This window comes from Grus americana, chromosome 32 (genome assembly GCF_028858705.1).
Source record: "Grus americana isolate bGruAme1 chromosome 32, bGruAme1.mat, whole genome shotgun sequence".
Taxonomy (NCBI): domain Eukaryota; kingdom Metazoa; phylum Chordata; class Aves; order Gruiformes; family Gruidae; genus Grus; species Grus americana.
The window spans coordinates 1114202-1132756 of record NC_072883.1 but is presented as its reverse complement, the minus strand read 5'-3'; the positions used below and the strand labels follow the sequence as shown (position 1 = coordinate 1132756).

The 18555-nt window shown below is 55.1% G+C and overlaps 2 protein-coding genes across 6 annotated transcripts in view; both read right to left on the bottom strand.

Annotated features, from left to right (window-relative positions):
- Positions 1-2400: 2400 nt before the first annotated feature.
- Positions 2401-18555, bottom strand: part of LOC129198339 (class I histocompatibility antigen, F10 alpha chain-like) — a 111792-nt gene continuing 95637 nt past the window's right edge. Inside the window, exons 2-9 of one of the 5 annotated variants that reach the window (XM_054807561.1) lie at positions 6024-6058; positions 5187-5450; positions 4159-4434; positions 3809-4081; positions 3625-3726; positions 3444-3470; positions 3112-3144; positions 2401-2932 (exon numbers count right to left, since the gene is read on the bottom strand). In XM_054807561.1, coding sequence (XP_054663536.1) covers positions 2919-2932; positions 3112-3144; positions 3444-3470; positions 3625-3726; positions 3809-4081; positions 4159-4434; positions 5187-5450; positions 6024-6058 — 1024 coding nt within the window. In that variant the 3' untranslated portion in view covers positions 2401-2918. Of the gene's footprint in view, positions 2933-3111; positions 3145-3443; positions 3471-3624; positions 3743-3808; positions 4082-4158; positions 4435-5186; positions 5451-6023; positions 6154-18555 lie in introns of those variants that run through there. The other 4 variants (XM_054807563.1, XM_054807567.1, XM_054807568.1 and 1 more) reach the window with 4 other exon arrangements.
- On the bottom strand, positions 14678-18508 carry LOC129198223 (HLA class II histocompatibility antigen, DM beta chain-like). The gene is given in 8 exon segments (XM_054807377.1): positions 14678-14786; positions 14867-14902; positions 14985-15104; positions 15190-15474; positions 15742-15775; positions 15778-16040; positions 17731-17756; positions 18474-18508. Coding segments are annotated over 8 exon segments (810 nt in total). The 3' UTR covers positions 14678-14775.

The following is an 18555-nucleotide window of genomic DNA, read 5'->3' as shown; positions in this document are numbered from 1 at the left end:
CAAGCCCACCAAGGCAAGCGCCATGTACTTACAATGGTGGAAGCAACCACCGGATGGCTGGAAACATATCCCATGTCCCATGCCACTGCCCGGAACACTGTCCTGGGCCTTGAAAAGCAAGTCCTGTGGGGACATGGCACCCCAGAGAGAATTGAGTCAGACAATGGGACTCATTTTCGGAACAACCTCACAGACGCCTGGGCCAAAGCGCGTGGCATTGAGTGGGTGTATCACATCCCCTACCGTGCAGCAGCCTCTGGGAAAATCAAACAATACAATGGACTGCTAAAGACTACCCTGAGAGCAATGGGTGGTGGGACCTTCAAACATTGGGACGCACGTTTAGCAAAGGCCACCTGGTTAGTTAACACTAGGGGGTCTACCAATCGAGCTGGCCCTGCCCAATCAAAACTTCCACGCCCTGTAGAAGGAGGTAAAGTCCCCATGGTATGTGTGGAGAATATGTTGGAGAAGACAGTCTGGGTTAGCCCTGCTTCAGGCAAAAGCAAACCCATCTGTGGCATTGCTTTTGCTCAAGGACCTGGGTGCACCTGGTGGGTGATGCGGAAGGATGGGGAAGTCCGATGTGTACCTCAGGGGGATCTGATTTGGGGTGAAAATAGCCAATAAATTCAATTGTCTGTCATTAATTGCTAAACAAACCTGGCATTGTACATTATCATTGCCACAATTACTATACGCTCTATCAAGGGTATTACAGTAAGAATCACCCAAATTAATGAAGGATGAATGCTGCGATGATGGAACTAGAACTAGCCTTAGCAATCGGCGCTCACCGACGGCCTTGAAAAATCAACATCTTACACCCACAGACCATGAGCATGGACCACGCCAGATACATAGCCGCGAGTTCCAGATGCAGCATGCAACGTTCCCGCAGCACATGTCATCGCTCCTGCCCTGAGAGACCGTTGTGACAGATGGAGCCCAAAGTCACAGACAAAATGAACTCAGTGGACACCTACAGACTAAGGGAATGAGAACTGTGTGTGTCTACATGTATCTCAAACACAGGGGAAAGGGTGCTGATTAATTGGGACGTGTAGGGTCTGGGCATGCCGTAGAAGGTATGGAGTAAGGGGTGGGTAATGTCCTGGGTTTGGCTAGGATAGAGGTAATTTTCACCAGAAGCTGGGATGGGACACAGCCAGGACAGGTGACCCAAACTAGCCACAGGGAGTATTCCCTACCATGTCACATCATGCTCCGTATAAAAGGGGGGTGACACGTCTCCAGGGCGCGTGGCTCCGGGACAGTCCGACTGCGGGATTGGTCTGAGGGTGCGGTCTAAGTTCTATGGCCATTGGGTGAGAAGCTGCACTGTGTCACCAGGTCTGTACATTCTGTTAAGTACTGTTGTTGTTATTTCCCTCTCCCCTTGCTGTGCCAGTAAACTGTCCTTATCCCAACCCGCAAGGCTTTGCCTTTGTCTTCCCATTCTCCTCCCCATCCCACTGGGGGAGTAGGGGATGAGTGAGCGGCCGCGTGGTGCTCAGCTGCCAGCTGGGGCTAAACCAAGACAGAGGGAGGTCTCAGGCCAGGCAGCCCTTTTGGGGCTGGCACCTTTGGCCTGGGAGTAGGGGCTGGATGTTTACAGTTTGAAATCCCAAATCAGCCAAACTCGGCTCATTCCCAACTTGTCCTGTCAGCGGATGGGAGAAGTGTGAGAAGGGGAAGAGCATGGCAGGACCTGCCCGACACCCCTGAGACATTTTATCGATTGTGGCTGTATGCTGGGACAGGAGGGGTTCTGGCTCTGCCCCTTCTCAGGGCAAGAGTCCACTGTGTGGACATCCACCATGTCTCCCTGACCGCAAGAGTAACGATTATAGTTCAGAGTTGAGTCCATGGTTTAGTCGCAGTGATTGTTTGTGTGACCTCAAACCAGGAGATGTTCGTCTCTGCACCTGTCTGCTTGGCCTCAGGGCAGGAGACCTTCTCAGTACCCGTCTACGTGGCATCAGAGCAAGAGACCTTCTTCTCAGTGCCCGTCTGCGTGACCTCAGAGCAAGATAGCTTCTCCGTGCTTGTCTACATGGTGTCAGAGCTCACTGCCTCCCACACGGAGATGGACAACCAGCCCCTTCCAAAGGAAAAGCTGGCCAATCCCCATAAACACCCTCTTTCCCCTTTTTATCATCAAGCATGACATGCTACGGCCTGGAATATCTCTCCTTACGTTGGGTCATCTGCCTGGTTGTGTCCCCTCTCAACATCAAGGCCTTGGCCTCGTGCCACCACTGTCAAGGTCCAATGCTGTTTGGGTCACAAATCCTTGTGGGGGGTTGACCTTGGCTGGACACCAGGCGCCCACCAAGCCGCTCTATCACTGCCCTCCTCAGCAGGACAGGGAGGGGAGAAAAATAAGATGGAAAAAACTCGTGGGTCAAGATAAAGGCTGTTTAATACAGCAAAATCAAAAGCTGCATGCAGCAGCAGAGGAAAACCAAAAGATCTATTCTCTGTTTCCCATCAGCAGGCGATGTCCAGCCACTTCTTGGGAAGCAGGGCTTCAGTACACATAGGGGTTGCTCCAGAAGACAAACGTCATAAATAACAAATGTTCCCTGTTCCTCCTCCTTGCTCTCGGGTGTTATTGCTGAGCAGACACCATACAGTATGGAATATCCCTTTGGTCAGTCGGGGTCAGCTGTCCTGGCTCTATCCCACATAAAATCAGCTCAGCCCTCGACCCGAGGCTGCCAGAGCAGCCCAGGCACCAGGATTTTAAAAGTATTGTAAAGAAGGCAGTTCACCCAGCCAGAAGAGCCCCCAGTGTGGCAGGCGCAGCGTGACCAGCTCTCTGCGGGCAGCTCCCAGCTGCCTCCAGCACCTCTGTGTCCAGCCGGTGAGAGGGCAGGGGGCCGCATCCAGCCCCCCAGTCCCTTGTGGAGCGGTTAGGCGTTCATCACTGCAGGGACCAGAGGAAGAGACAGTGTCACCCAGGGCCGCCTCCCTGTCCCCAACCCTCTGCTCGGGGGGTCTCAGCATCCCCCTCCCGCAGCCCGGTGCTGCTCTGGCCACGGGTCCCACGGGGGAGCACAGAGAGCTGGGGTTGCCCCCGTCCACCCCCCCAGTCCCACGCCGTACCTTGGGCCGAGCTGCCAGCACCCCTGTCCGTGCCTGCGAGGGAGAAATAGCCATGAGCTGCCAGCCCCCTGCTCGCTGCGGGCTCGGTGCACGTGCCAGGAGCCGGCCCGGGAGCCGTGGCCACGCTGCAGCCACCGGGAGAGGAGGATGGCACCGCGAGCACCGGAGGGGAGACACCACCTCTGCCACACGTCCCTGCTACAGGGCTGTAAAGAGGTGCGGCACAGGGAGGACGGGGGATGGGGAAATGCCGGCAGCGGCCAGAAACCGGAGCCACGAGACCACCCCGGCACTGGGCAGCGGCTGGAGCCAGACCTGCCCCCGGTACTCACTTGACGCCATGCCGTAGCCCTTCTTCCCTGCAGAGAGAGAGAGGCATCAGCATCCACCACGCTTCACCGTCAGGCTCGGGGGCTCCCCAGAGTGCAGCAGCTCGTGCCCACAGCCCCTCCTGGCCCCCCCGGGCCCTGCCTTCCTCCCACACCCCTCTGCCTCACCACCCCGGTGCTTTACCTAATCTCTGCTTCAAAATGACGACTCCAGCGATGATGGCGATGACAGCCAGGATGGCAACAATCACGCCCAACACGATGGCCAACAGGTTGGACTCCGACTCTGGGGGAGAGCAGGGCTGTGAGGAGGGGAAGGGGAACCACCCCAGCCCACCGCTCCACGTGCCCAAGGCCACCGGGCTCACCCCACGCAAAAAGACCGGGCTCGGGCAGGCTGGCGTGCTCCACGCGGCACCGGTACTTGTCCTTCTCCTCCGGGTGGGCCGTGATGGAGGCCCAGGTGTAGTAGGTGCCGTCGCTGTTGGGCGCGATGCTGCCCCGCTCGGTCTCGTGGTCCCTGACCTCGCCGTCCTTCAGCCAGCTGACGGTGATGGGCCGCGGGTAGAAGCCGTAAGCGCGGCAGTGCAAGGTCAGGATCCCGGGGGTCTCCTGCCCCGACACTCGGACCGTGGGGCGCTCTGCGGAGGGGGTGGCGGTGAGGGCTGGCACACGCGCCCACGCTGGCCGGTCCCCGGGGTCCCCGTCTCGCCCTCACCTTTCCTCTCCAGCACGGCCTGCCCGTAGCTCACGTATTTCCTCAGCCACTCGACGCAGGTGTTCTGCAGGTAGTGCTTCCATCTCTCAGCTTCAGTCCCGTCCGCCTCCCACTTCCTCTTGGTGATTTGAGCTCCTGCGTCCGCCGCAGTGAACGTCATCGTGTCCATGTCAAAGGCGATGAAGTCCCTCCCGTCATAGGCGATCTGCAAATACCCCCTGGTGCCACCATCCTCCAGGAGGTCACAGCCAACCATGTGCTGCCAGGTGTGGGCCCCTGAAACACGACCAGGGAGACGGGGCTGAGGGGCTGCCACAGCCCTGGGCCTTCAGTGGCGCACAGACCCCCCAGCAGCACCCCCCACTCCAGCCCTGTGTGAGGTCCGGGGGGATCGGGCACCGGCACCAGAGCTGCCCCCCGTCCTGCCCAGGGCCCACAGCACTCGGGGCGTCACGTACAGCCGTGATCCAGACCCCCTGTGACCAGGGCATGGCTGGGCTGGCACCCAGCCCCATGGCACCTAGCGACAGTGACAGGCTGGGACAGGGTCCTGAGTGCCATTGAGGGGGGGACAAGGAGGTGGGGTGTGTTGGGGGGAGCCCCTCTGCCTCTGGGGTGGGGGGTACAAAGTACCACAGGAATGGCAAGGGGCTGGGAGCCCCTCTGGTTTTGGGGGTCTCGACTGCCGTGGGGACAGCAAGGGGCTGGGATGTGGTGGCCCAGTCCTGGGATGGGGTGCTGGGCACTGTGGGGTGGGGATGCGCTGGGTGGGGTGGCCAGAAGCCCCCCTGGCTATGGGACAAGGGATCCCAAGGACTGTGGGGCTGGGACAGGCAGCTGGGACCCCCTCGCACTGGGGGACAGGGTGGCTGGGAGCCCTCTGACAATGGCACCGGGCAGGGAAGGGTCGGCACAAGCCGGAGCAGGAGCGTGGGGCAGGGCAGGGTCTTGTGGGGCAGGGGGGGAACTCTCCCATCCCACGGAGCCTCCTCCCAGCCCCACAGAGCCCCGTCCCAGCCCACACTCACCCCCGCTCTGGTTGTAGCGGTCCCGCAGTGTGTCCAGGCCCACACGGTTAACCTGCTGATTGCTCTGTCCACTCTGGGTCTGCCCGTCCCAGTACTGCTGATCCAGGTTGTCCCTCATCCAGTCCGCCCCAGGCACCGCCCTTCTCGTCTCACTGTCGTAGCGTGAAATGAGGGTCCCGTCCACGTACCCCACGAACATGAACTCAGGCACCCCCGGGCTGGGCTCTGACACCCCGATATCAAAATAGCGCAGGGAATGGAGCTCTGCGGGAACACGGGGGACGGTGAGGGATCGGGGGGCTCGGGGGGACAGGGGTGAAGGTGCCCAAGGGGTGGGGGTCCAGGGGTGGGCAGCGAGGATGGGTGGGGGTCCCAGGGGAGCAGATCCGGGGGGGATGGGGGGAAGCTTCAGGGGGGCTGTGACTGGTGGGAGGGTGTTGGGGGAGTGAGGTGTGTCCAGGAGGGGGGTCCTGGTTCCCGGGAAGGGAAGCCCGAGGGGTCCCTGGTGTCAATGAAAGGGGGGCCCGGGGGGTGGGGGACCCCAGGTGCCCAGGAAAGGGGGTCCAGGGGGGTCCCGGTGCGCAGCAAAGAGGGTCCAAGGGGGTCCCGGTGCCTCGGGACGGAAGGGAAGGTCAAGGGGGGGTGGTCCCGGTGCCCGGTAGGGTTCCCACGTGCCCAGGAAATGGGCTCCAGGGGGGTCCTGGTCACCCGGGATGGAGGGGAAGGTCATGGAGGGGGGTCCCCGTGCCGGGGAATGGGGCACCGGGGACCAGGAAAGGGGGTCCAGGGGGGTCCCGGCGCCAAGGAACAGGCTCCCGGGTCCCCGCCCGCGCTCACCGCTCGCCGCCCCGCCGAGGACCCCCAGCAGCAGCCCCAGCCCCAGCGTCCGGCCCGGCCCCATCGCTCCGCTCCGGCACCGCGCCCGCACCGGCCCCACGAGCCTCGCGCCGACCCAAGACCCGCCCCAGGACCCGCCTCGCCCCGCGATTGGCGCCGCCAGAGCCCGTCCGCCAATAGCAGCCCGAGACGCTTCGGACGTCACCGGGCACCGGGCAGATCCCGTCTCTGCAGGTTGGGGAGCAGCGAAAGCGAAAGCGGCGGAGGGAGCGCGGGGGGAGGGGCGGGGACAGGAGCTCCCCGGGACCAACCGGGACCCCGCCACCCCCCGGGATCCTCGGGCCGGGACCCCCCACGGGGCAGCCCAGCCCTCAGCCCCCCCCGACCCCTCCTCAGGGCCCGAGACCCCCCCGCACCCCCACTTCGCCTGTTCCCCCCCCCCGCCAGCCTGGGGTCACCCCTGGGCCCCCCAAGTCGCAGTTCTGCAACATCCCGTCCCGGCCCTGGTCTTGTCCCCTTCCCCTGGGGCACCCCGAGACCCCCACGACCTGTCTGTCCCGGGGGGGGTGACACCCAGGTGCCCCACGGCTCTCCCCACCCCGGCTCTGCCACCCTGGGGGTTTATGGGTGAAAAAGCTGGGAAAACTGATACCTCTGACTATTGAAATATTAAGATCAATCCAAGCAATTAGAGCCATTGCTCAATCCATGTAACCAAACAAAAGGGAAACCATTGTCACTTAGAAAATAATTAGTTGGAAGATAAGAAGCTCTGGAACAATCTCATTTTAAACAGCTCGGCCTTGGAAGGACAGATGCGCAAAGAGAAGAGAGTTACAAGGTGATCCCAAAACCAGCCTTGAGGGATAAGGTATACGTGATACCAGGGGTGAGTCTGAAGACCCCCGACCACCACCCGGAGGTGCCAACAAACATGGGCGAGAGACATTAGCATACGCTAACGAGTTCCCGGAAAATCCATGACTGTGATAAGCACTACTCGGAAATATAGTGAATATGTGTATTAACATAGTCGAAATACTTGCTAGTTTTGTCTTTTGGGTGTGCACCTTAGGGGGAGTTATCCCCCGCGCACCCAGCGCTGCAATAAAGAATGCCTGCTGTCTAAAACTTCCAAATAAGTCTTAGAGAGTGAATTCTTTTGCCGCTTTGCGGTAACAGTGGGACCCCCACAGCACCCCACGTCCCCATCCAGGTGGCAGTGCCATCCCACTTTGTCCCAGTCACTTACTGGTTCTTCACATCCCAGCGTCCCAACACTTTCTTTTATTTCTTTTTTTAGAGTTTTGCCCCTTTTTTACACCGTTTCGGCCCATCGAAGCTCATGGAGGTGAGATCAGCAGTGGCACTGTGTCCTGTCGGGGGTGGCATTTGGGGACACTTGGGGGGGGGCGGGGGGGATGTCCCCAAAAAAGGCCGGGAGGGTCCTGCGGGCGGGCAGGAGGACCCGGGGGGCGCCCGCTGCCGTTGCCATGGTCACCCGTTGCCACGGCGCCCCCGCCGCGCTCGCGCGCGCGCGCGCGAGGCCGGAGTGCCATCCCCTTGGCAACGCTCGTCCCACCCCCCCACGCACCGCCATTGGCTGCCGTGCCCCCGCCTTGCATGCGCTGATTGGCTGGTGCAGAAGAGGCGGTAAGCTGAGGGGGCCCTGAACTGGGAGCCGGCCCCAACCCAGTGCAGGGCGTGAAGTGGGAGCTGGCCTGAAAGTGGGAAAGGGCGTTAAACTGGAACGGAACCTCACCTGGGCCAGGTGCTGAGTGAAAGTGGGCTGGAGCCTTGAAGTGGCTGGGATGTTAAGTGGTACAGAGTCTGGGCTGGGCCTAGAGGCCTGGCCTGAGTTGTGACTTGAAGTGGTGCAGAGCCCTAAACTGGAACAGCTGTCAGCTGGGCTGAGACCTGAGCTGGGCCAGGAGCTGAGCTGGGACTGTTGAGAAATTCTTTTCCCAAACAATGATTAGCTTTGAACGTAACAAGGCCTATGAGTAATTAACGTGTACGGAGAAGATATCCTGACCTTGAGAACAGAAACCTCCTGGCAGGATTGCCCAGACAGGGTTGATGAGGAAGAACAGCTTGGCCGGACAACCGAGTTGGGAAACATCCAAGGAGAAGAAATTGTCCTCAAGAGCATAAAAGGGAAAAAGGAGTGGGGGGCTAACTCCCCAAACGACCACCGACGACCACGCGAGACCCCCACGCATGCGCAGTGTAGTTTTGCAACGCCAGCATTATGTAAATGTAGTAGGCAGAGAGGTGGAGATTTCTCGTAAAATGTATGACTATTCTTGTCTTAAGGTATATAAAGGACGAACTTTTGGTTTAGGGTATGCACAACAGGCGGAGCTATCCCCCGTGCATCCGGTGCTGTAATAAACAATGCCTGCTTTCTAATACTAAAACGGAGTACTGGAGAGTTTATTATCCCATATTTGGTGACAGTTTCTGGTGACCCAGGTGGGACACTGCTTCTGAATCTCGACGGATCCACGGGATCATGGGACCTCTAACCAGCACCGAGGGATTCTTGGGGAGAACCTGCGATCCCCGGACCGAAGAGCTCCGAGCAAGACCCCCGGGAAGGTAAAGGCATTCTTTTCTCTAAGGGACATTAAAGTAAGGGACATTAAAGGTTCCCTGCCCATAAGGCGCAGCGAAAGCCTCACAGAGTTGGGCTATAAAGGAAGGATTCGATCCTAAAGGACGAAAGTCTGTAGGACACCTGGGTTTGGAAGAGGTGGGTTAGAGTCCCCAAGGTCTTGTTATTTTGTGTTAAGTCGTTGCTTTGGTGTTTTCATCTTGTTATTTTGTGTTTGTCTTGTTACTTTGTGTTAAGTCGTTGCTTTTGTGTTTTTGTGTTGCCTTTCGTACTCTTTATAAGGGTAATGAACCCTCTGCTGAAGGGGGGATTCTGAAAAATCTGCTCTAGGATGTATATTGAAACATTGGAGAAAGGTGGGGGGAGATCCTCTCACTCAGAGGCAGCTTGTCGAATATTGTCAACACTGGTGGCCGATGTATAAATTAGAAAGTGGAGAAAAATGGCCTAGAGATGGCAGTCTAACATATAATGCTATGCTTCAATTAATGTTATTTTGCAGAAGGGAGGGGAAATGGGAAGAAGTTCCCTATGTTGATTTATTCTTTGCTTTACGAGATCATCTGGAATGGAGCAGGGAATGTAAATGAATACCGAGAGATCCTTTGGTTGTGGCCTTGGGGAAAAAAAAAATAATCAGAAACTGTCTAAGCGTTGTTGTTCGGTGTGTAGTATCAGTAAATGGTGCGTCAAATAGGGAGGACCAGACAAGGAGGTGGAAATGTTGGTTGTGCCCCAGGGAAAGGGTAGAAGAAATCAAAGGGGGGGAGGAGGATGTTTCCAAATGTTTCTGATGAAGGGGAATCTTTGGCTGGAAGTGAGGAATTCAGTGCTATTGCAGGGAGAACGAGGGGAGGATTGGGAGGTCAAGGGGAGGATTGGGAGGTCGAGTTGTGCAAGCTCTGCTGCGACAGGCAGTAGGGGCAGAGGGACCAGTGACCGTTAAAGTACCTTTCTCAGTGACTGATTTATGCTCCTGGAAAAAGCTGGCGGGTACTTATAGGGAAGATCCTGAAAAGGAGGGAGATGCCTTGCAGTCAGCATTTCTCTTTTGTGGAACAGGCATCTCCGGATAGTCGAAGAAAGTCACAAAAGCTAGAGGGAGAGGATTCGAGGAATTTGAGCAAGTTGTTAGAAAGGGCCAGGAAAGTGTATGATAACCGAGAAGTGCTTAAAGAGAATTGGGAAAGGAAAAAAGAGGAGCTCCCAGAGGAAGAGGAGTATCTGCTCACTTGGGTCCAAATTAGTGAGCAATTTGCCCTACCCTAGATGGAGATACTGATCAATGATGGGGACGCAGTAGTCCCATTGGTATGGGCCAGTGGAACTCCGGGAAGGTCGTGAGCCGTGGAACCAGTAAAGATTCGGTTAAAGCCGGGAGCTAAACCGGTAAGGCAGAAACAATACCCTTTGTGGTTAGAGGCTAGAGTAGGATTAGAGATGTTGATAAATAATTTTAAATCATTTGGGCTATTGGTTGAATGCCAGTCAGTGTTTAACACTCCGATCCTGCCGGTAAAGAAACCTCATTCAAATGAGTACTGTTTGGTACAAGACCTGAGAGCTGTAAAAAATATCCACCCAGTGGTGGCTAACCCATATACACTACTTACAGCAATTAAAGAAACAGACACATGGTTTACAGTTCTGAATTTAAAGGATGCTTTCTTTGAATGTCCTTGGACAAAGGGAGCCAGGAACTGTTTGCCTTTGACTGGGAAAGGCCCACGACAGGGCGAAAAATTCAATTGGCCTGGACAATTCTTCCCCAGGGGTTTAAAAATAGCCCCACTCTGTTGGGAATCAATTAGCCAAAGAGTTAGACAAATGGAAGCAACATCATGAAGACTCTACTGCAATATGTGGATGATGTGTCACCTGATAAGTGTACAGAAATCACTATAAGCCTTTTAAGTTTCTTGGAACAAGCAGGACACTGAGTGTCTAAAAAAAAGGCTCGACTAGTAAAACAACAAGTAGTATATTTAGGGTTCACTATTTCCCAAGGATTGCGGAGCCTGGGGACAGAGAGGAAAGAAGCTATATGTCAAACACCGGAACCGACTTTGAAAAGGGAACTGCGGGCTTTTCTGGGAATGGTGGGGTGGTGCAGGTTATGGATAATGGACTATGGATTAATAGTACAACCGCTTTACAAGGCATTGAAAGATCAGGAGATATCTTGGTCTGGACCCCGCAGTGTTCTCGAGCCTTTGAGTCACTTAAAAGAACCTTAATGATGGCCCCAGGTCTAGGATTACCAAATCTAACTAAACCTTTTGAATTGTTGATTCACGAAAGGTTTCACCTGACTCTGGGAGTCCTCGCCCAGCGTTTGGGACCCTGGAAGAGACTGGTGGGATACTTTTCCAAACAGCTGGATGACGTGAGTAAAGGCTGGCCGTCCTGCCTCCGGGCTGTAGCGGCGACGGTATTGCTGCTTCAAGTGGCCCGGAGGTTCGCTATGGGGTAACGGATGACCGTGTACGTGCCCCGTATGCTGCAGCAGTACTGGAGCAAAAGGAAATCACTGGTTATCACCGAGCAGAACGATGAAATATCAAGCCATCTTACTGGAGATGGATGATGTGAACCTAAAGGTAACATCTATGCTTAATCTTGCATTATTTCTATCCACCTTTTTGGAAGATAGTGGGGAAATAGAGCGTGACTGCCCCGTCACAGTGGTTACCGATATTTATTAGTGCTAGTGGACACCTTTTCTGGATGGCCGGAGGCTTTTCCCTGTTGCACCAACAAGGCTAGAGGAGTAGTAAAGGTATTAATGAAAGAAATAATTCCCAGATTTGGAGTACCAATAGGAATGTCCTCTGATAGGGGTCCCCGCTTTGTGGCCGAAATCCTTCAAAATTTGGCTCGTGTATTAGGGATACAGTGGGACCTGCACACTCCATGGAGGCCACAATCTAGTGGAAAGGTAGAAAGAATGAATCAGAGTTTGAAGAGAGAGATAAGCAGGATCTGTCAAGAAACTCGACTCCAATGGCCCCAGGCCCTTCCACTAGCTTTGCTGAGAATCAGAATTAGACCCTCTTCCAAAGAGCAACTTAGTCCATACGAGATACTGTACGGAAAACCTTATCAAGTGATAAACTATCCTGGAGATTGGCAGGTCAAAGGAAATCAGGATTTAAAAGACTGTGTGATGAGAATGGGAAAGATTCCTTCCTCGTTACATAGATCCATGGTTCTTACTTGACCTCTGGCTTTGGATACACACGTTCATCCTTAGCAGCCTGGAGACTGGGTCTATATCAAGGTCTGGAAGGAGGAACCCCTTTCAGCAAAGATGGAAAGGACCTTATCAAGTGATATGAACTACTTTTACTGCTGTTAAGGTTGCAGGGAAGGAGTCCTGGATCCATTATACTTGAGTAAAACCAGCATCAGAGCCAAAAGAACCTCAGTGGAAGGTCACCTCATCAGATAAAGATCCTTTCTGAACAAAAAATTCAAAAATCAACCTGAAAATTAGCCAGTAAGCTGTAAGTGTTTTGGTTGGAATAGCCGTGATGTTAACTAACTGTTGAACTAACCAGGGCACAAATCACGACAACCTTTATGAGGAGACGAAAATCCGATTGACTGAAGAGCTTAACGTGACAAATTGTTGGATATGCTCGCAGACAATGTTGGGAGGAACAGCGATCCCTTTTAGCCCGATCCCTTTACAATGGCCAGAATATTGTATTTTGCTAAATTGGTCTAACCAAACAAAGCTAGAACAAGAGACTGTTATTTTAGCAGCAGAGTTAGCAATCAGTTGTACAATAGAGAAAAACCATAGTGCCATCCTTACCTAAGCAAACCTTTGAGCCTAAGGTGAATTAGACAGACAGACAGACCTCATGCCATCAAATTAGGGCGTACAAAAGATGGATTCCTTTGTTACAAAGCAGCCAAAGTTGATGCAATTGGTGGTGGTTACTCTGGTGGCTTTAATGCAGGTAACAGTAAATGTAAATTTTATCTTACAGACACTCAAACTGTTACTGTGCCACTTAGCATTTGAAACAGTACAACAGGAGGAAATCTTTCTTTTTGACACTCTCCTATTACTTGTGAAATGTGGAAAAATGGAACTAAAACTTGAGTAGGAGGATTTAATGGTACATATTGGATTTGTGGAAAAAGGCGTAGCGATGGATACCTGGGGGATGGTATGTATCCTGTTATTTAGGTTTGTTAATGCCCCCATTTCAAGTACTACAACAACTTCCATCAGGGTGACCATGTTGGAAAAGAGAGAGAAAAGTGGAAAATAGACTTCTTGTAACAGAAGGGGAAAAACTTTTCTATACGCTATGCCCCATGTGTGCAGCCACGAGCTATGGAACTAAGATAAATCAACTTAGCAATTTGTTGAAGGAAGTAGCTAACGAAACCGTTGAGGTATTGAACAGTACATCTTATGAAATGGCCTAAAATAGAATGGTGAGTCTACAAAATCATATGGCCCTAGATTATCTGTTAGCTAGTCAAGGAGGAATTTGTGCTCTTATGGGACAAGAATGTTGTACATACATAGATGATGGATTGAAGACCCAACAGATGGGAATCAATTTGATTGAGAGGGCAGTGGAAGAGTGGGAGAAAGAAGAAAAAAAAAATTGTTTTCAGAATCGTAGTGGAATTGGTTAACCTCATGGCTACCGAACCTAACCTGGCTGAAGGAATTGTTTGTAGTAATCACAGCTATAGTTGTTATATGTATGTTACGTTGTATCACAATTCAATATTTACCCTTAATCACATCCTGTTGTACCCAATTGTGTATACCTGAGAATCAAAAATGATATTCTCAAAATTATGCAATCTAGGGGAGACTCCCAAAGAGATCTTACTTTGGAAGTCTCAAAAGGGGGGAAATGTTGAGAAATTCTTTTGCCAAACAATGATTAGTTTTGAATTTAAGGAGGCGTATGAGTAATTAATACTCATATATCCTAACCTTGAGAACAGAAACCTCCTGGCAGGATTGCCCAGACAGGGTTGATCAGGAAGAACAGCTTGGCCGGACAACAGAGTTGGGAAACATCCAAGGAGAAGAAACTCTCCTCAAAGACTTGTGACCATAAAAGGGAAAAAGGAGTGGGGGGCTAACTCCCCAAACGACCACCCGAGACCCCTGCGCATGCGTAGTGTAGTTTTGCAACACCAGCGTTATGTAAATGTAGTAGATAGGCAGAGAGGTGGAGATTTCTCGGAAAATGTATGACTACTCATGTCTTAAGGTATATAAAGGATGAACTTTTATTTTAGTGTATGCACGATAGGTGGAGCTATCCCCCGTGCATCCGGCGTCGTAATAAAGCAATGCCTGCTTTCTAATACTAAAACGGAGTATTGGAGAGTTTATTATCCCATATTTGGTGACAGGGGCAGAGTGTGAGGAGTCCTGCCCTGAGGAGGAAGGAGCAGCAGAGACAAGGGGTGATGAAGTGACCACAGCCCCCATTCCCCATCCCCCTGTGGTGCTGGGGGGGAGTAGGTAGAATTGGGGAGTGAAGTTGAGCCCGGGAAGAAGGGAGGGGTGGGGGGAGGTGTTTTAAGATTTGGGTTTATTCCTCATTGCTCTACTCTCTTTTGCTTGGTAATAAATTAGATGAATTTTTTCCTCTAAGTTGAGTCTGTTTTGCCCATGATGGTAATTGGTGAGCGATCTCTCCCTGTCCTTATCTCGACCCACCAGCCTTTCCTTACACTTTTCTGCCCTGTCTAGTACAGGAGGGGGGTGATGGAGCAGCTCTGGGGGGCTCCTGGCCTGCAGCCAGGGTCAACCCACTACAGCCCGACACCGCTTGTGCCCAGCGTCCCTTGTGGCGGCATCTCTGTCACCGGGCATCTCTTGTGCCTGGCCCTGCCTGAGCCTGGTGTCCCTTATGCCCGACACACGCGCCACCACTCATACCCGGCCCCACTTGTGCCACGGTGTGTGTGTGGGTGTGGGGGGGGGTGTGTGTGTGTCCCCTGAGTGGGACACCTCGGGTTCCCCCGTACAAAGCCACCCCGTTGCCACACAGCATCTTTATTGTGGGCACCGCAGTGTCACCCCCGGGGTGACGGTGACACGGGGGGGCCATCGGGGCCAGGAGGTCATGGTCCTGGCGGTCCTCAGATGCTGCCTGGGGGACACACTGGGTGGCAGAAGGGGTGACATGCCCCTTGGGGACAGGGGGCAGGGACGGGCTGGATGTGCTGTTACCTGCAGGGGAGTTGTCTCCGGGGAGGGGAGTGTAACCTGCAAGAGTGAGTAGAGGGGGTGAGGAGGCTCTGTGTCACCCCAGGCCACTGTCCCCATCCCCGTCCCCCTGACCACTCACCCAGTGCCGGTGGCCTGGCCCGGTACTGGTAGAGGCCGGCGATGAAGGTGCTGAGCCCCAACACCATCAGCACGGTGGCCACGGCCACCTTCACCATCAGCCCTGGGGACAAGGTGGGACCTGTGGGGACATGGTGGGGGTCAGCAATGACGTGGCAAGGACCCGGGTGTCTGGGTGGGTGTCCCGTCCCCCCCCCCCGACTCACCCCAGTCCTCCAGGAGGGGCCGGTCCAGGCTGGCGTGTTGCACCGAGCACGTGAAGGTGTCTCTGGCCACCGGGGCCACCATCAAGGTGACCTGCGCCTGGTAGGTCCAGTCACCGTTGAGGATGGCGGAGATGGGGGGGTGCTCACCGGGGCCCACGATGTCCCCGTTGTGCAGCCAGATGACGGTCACCTCGGGGGGATAGAAGCCCCAGACGTGGCAGGTGAGGAGGACGGGCGCCCGGGCGTTGCCCGTCTTGGAGGGGATGATGCGGGCTTGGGGTGGTGCTGGAGCGGGGAGGGGGGACGGTCAGTGAGGCCCCTCCCCACCCATGCGATGTCCCCATGTGATGTCCCCGTGCAACATCCCTCTGCAATGCTCCATGCAATGTCCTCGTGCAACGTGCAATGCACCATCCCCGTGCAATGCTCCGTGCAACACCCACATGCAACATCCCTGTGCAACACCCCACCCCACACCCCACGCCACGTCCCCGTGCAAAGCCCCTGTGCACAATGACCCTGTGCAAAGCCCCCGTGCACTGCAGGCCTCACTCCTCTACATCACTGCCGGGGTCCAGAATTGGGGGGGGTCAGGTCGTCACAAGCCTGACGCCGGGCTTCGGCGCGCTGCACCCAGGCGGTGCCATTGTTGAGGATGGCAGCGAGTTGGGTGGCGATGGGGCGGAGCAGCCCCCAGTCGCAGGGGACGAAGCGCCGGGCGTCGGGGTCGTAGCAGACCAGCGGGTTCTTGTTGAAGACGAGGGCCAAGTCGAAATCCAGCACGGAGCTGTTGGCCGCCAGCGGGCAGGAGCTGGCCACATGCACCAGGAAGGCGCCTACGAGGGGGACGCGGGGGTGGGCAGGGTCCCCAGGGCTTGGACCCCCCCCAAACCCGCTGCACGCCCCTGTCCCCCCACATCCTACCTGCCCCCCCTAGCAGCTCAGCACCAGCCTCAGCACCCCCAGCACCCACATGGGCGGCAGTGGGTGCTGGTGCGTCCGGCACGGCGGGCGAGCTCCGACCTCTCTCTGCAGCGCCCGACCGTCATTCCCACCACCGGCCCACTCCCTCCTCCTCCTGCTGCTCCTCAGGGCTTGTCCCCAGGCATTTGGCCCCAGCAACCTACATCACTGGTGATGGGCAGCGCAGGGTTTCTCCCCGAGGGGACTGTGCCCCAGGGCTGGGCTTGGCACCACGGGAATCCCACATGGCCCTTCCCAGTAGGGAAACTGAGGCACGCCTCTTGGGTATGGCTCTCCTGCAATCCTGTGGAACCCCAGTAGCAGACAGCAGAGAAGCCACTACCCAGGATACCATTGGCCTTCTTGGCCACGAGGGTACACTGCTGGCTCATGGAGAGCTTGTTGTCCACCAGGACCCCCAGGTCCTTCTCCACAGAGCTGCTTCCCAGCAGGTCAACCCCTCACCTGTACTGGTGTCTACGGTTATTCCTCCCTGAGTGCAGGACCCTACACTTGCCCTGGTTGAACTTCATTTGGGTCCTCTCTGCCCAACTTTCCAGCCTGGCCAGACCTCACTGAATGGCAGCGCAGCCTTCTGCTGTGTCGGCCGCTCCTCCCAGTTGTGTATCATCAGCAAAGTTGCTGAGGGTCCACTCTGTCCCCTCATCTAGGCCATTGATGAATATGTTGAATAAGAGCAGTCCAAGCACTGACCCTTGGGGCACACCACTAGCTACAGCCTTCCAACTAGACTCTGTGCTGCTTACCACAACCCTCTGGGCTCTGCCATTGAGCCAGTTCTCGCCCCACCTCACTGTCCACTCATCCAACCCACACTTCCTAAGCTTTCCCATGAAGATGGTATGAGAGATGCAACCATCCACATGGCCTACAGCAGGAGCCCTTCTTCTCAGTGACCAGCTATGTTGGCCTCAGAGCAGGAGACCTTCTTCATAGTGGTGGGGGGGGGGGGTCTGCTACAGGCCACCTGAACAGGGAGACCCAGCGGATGAGGCCCTCCATACACAGATAGAAGCAGTCTCACGTTCACAAGCCCTGGTCCTTAGGGAGGACTTCAACCACCCCAATATCTGTTGGAGGGGAAACACAGCAGGCCACAAGCAATCCAGGAAGTTCCTGGAAGCCGTTGATGATAACTTCCTCCTCCAAGTGACAGAGGAGCCAATGAGGAGAGGTGCCATGCTGGACCTTTTTCTCACCAACAAGGAGGGCCTGGTAGGGGACATGAAGCTCAAGGGCAGCCTTGGCTGCAGTGACCACAAAATGGTGGAGTTCAAGAGCCTCGGGGCAGCGAGGAGGGCACACAGCAAACTCACTACCCTGGACTTCAGGAGAGTGGGTTTTGGCCTCTTCAGGGACCTGCTTGGTAGAATACCATGGGACAAAGCCCCGGGGGGAAGAGGAGCCCAAGAAAGCTGGTTGGTATTCAAGGGTCACCTCCTCCAAGCTCAGGAGTGATCCATCCCATCAAAGAGCAGGTCAGGCAGTAATGCCCGGAGGCCCCCATGGATGAACAAGGAGCTCCTGGGCAAACTCAAACGCAAAAAGGAAGCCTCCAGAGGGTGGAAGCAAGGGCAGGTAGGCTGGCAGGAATACCGAGAAACTCCCCGAGCAGCCAGGGATCAGGTTAGGAAAGCCAAAGCCCTGGTAGAAATTAGTCTGGCCAGGGATGTTAAGGAGAACAACAAAACTTTCTATAGGTATATCAGTGATAAAAGGAAGATGAGGGAAAATGTGGGCCCTCTCCGGAATGAAACAGGAGACCTGGTTACCTGGGATATGGAGAAGGCTGAGGTTCTCAATGACTTTTTTGCCTCAGTCTTCACCGGCAAGGGCTCGAGCCACCCTGCCCAGGTCACAGAAGGCAAAGGCAGGGACTGGGAGAATGAAGAACCGCCCGCTGTAGGAGAAGGTCAGGTTCGAGAATATCTAAGGAACCTGAAGGTGCACAAGTCCATGGGACCTGATGAGATGCATCCGCGGGTCCTGAGGGAACTGGCGGATGAAGTGGCCAGGCCACTCTCCATCATATTTGAGAAGTCCTGGCAGTCCAGTGACGTTCCCACTGAGTGGAAAAGGGGAAACAGAACCCCCATTTTTCAGAAGGGAGAAAAGGAAGACCTGGGGAACTATAGACCGGTCAGTCTCACCTCCTTGCCTGGCAAGATCATGGAGCAGATCCTCCCGGAAACTATGCTCAGGCACATGGAAAACAAGGAGGTGACTGGTGACAGCCAACGTGGCTTCACTAAGGGCAAATCGTGCCTGACACATTTGGTGGCCTTCTCTGATGGGGTTACAGTGTTGGTGGAGAAGGGAGAGTGGCTGATGTCATCTAGCTGGACTTGTGCAAGGCATTTGGCACTGTCCCACATGACAATC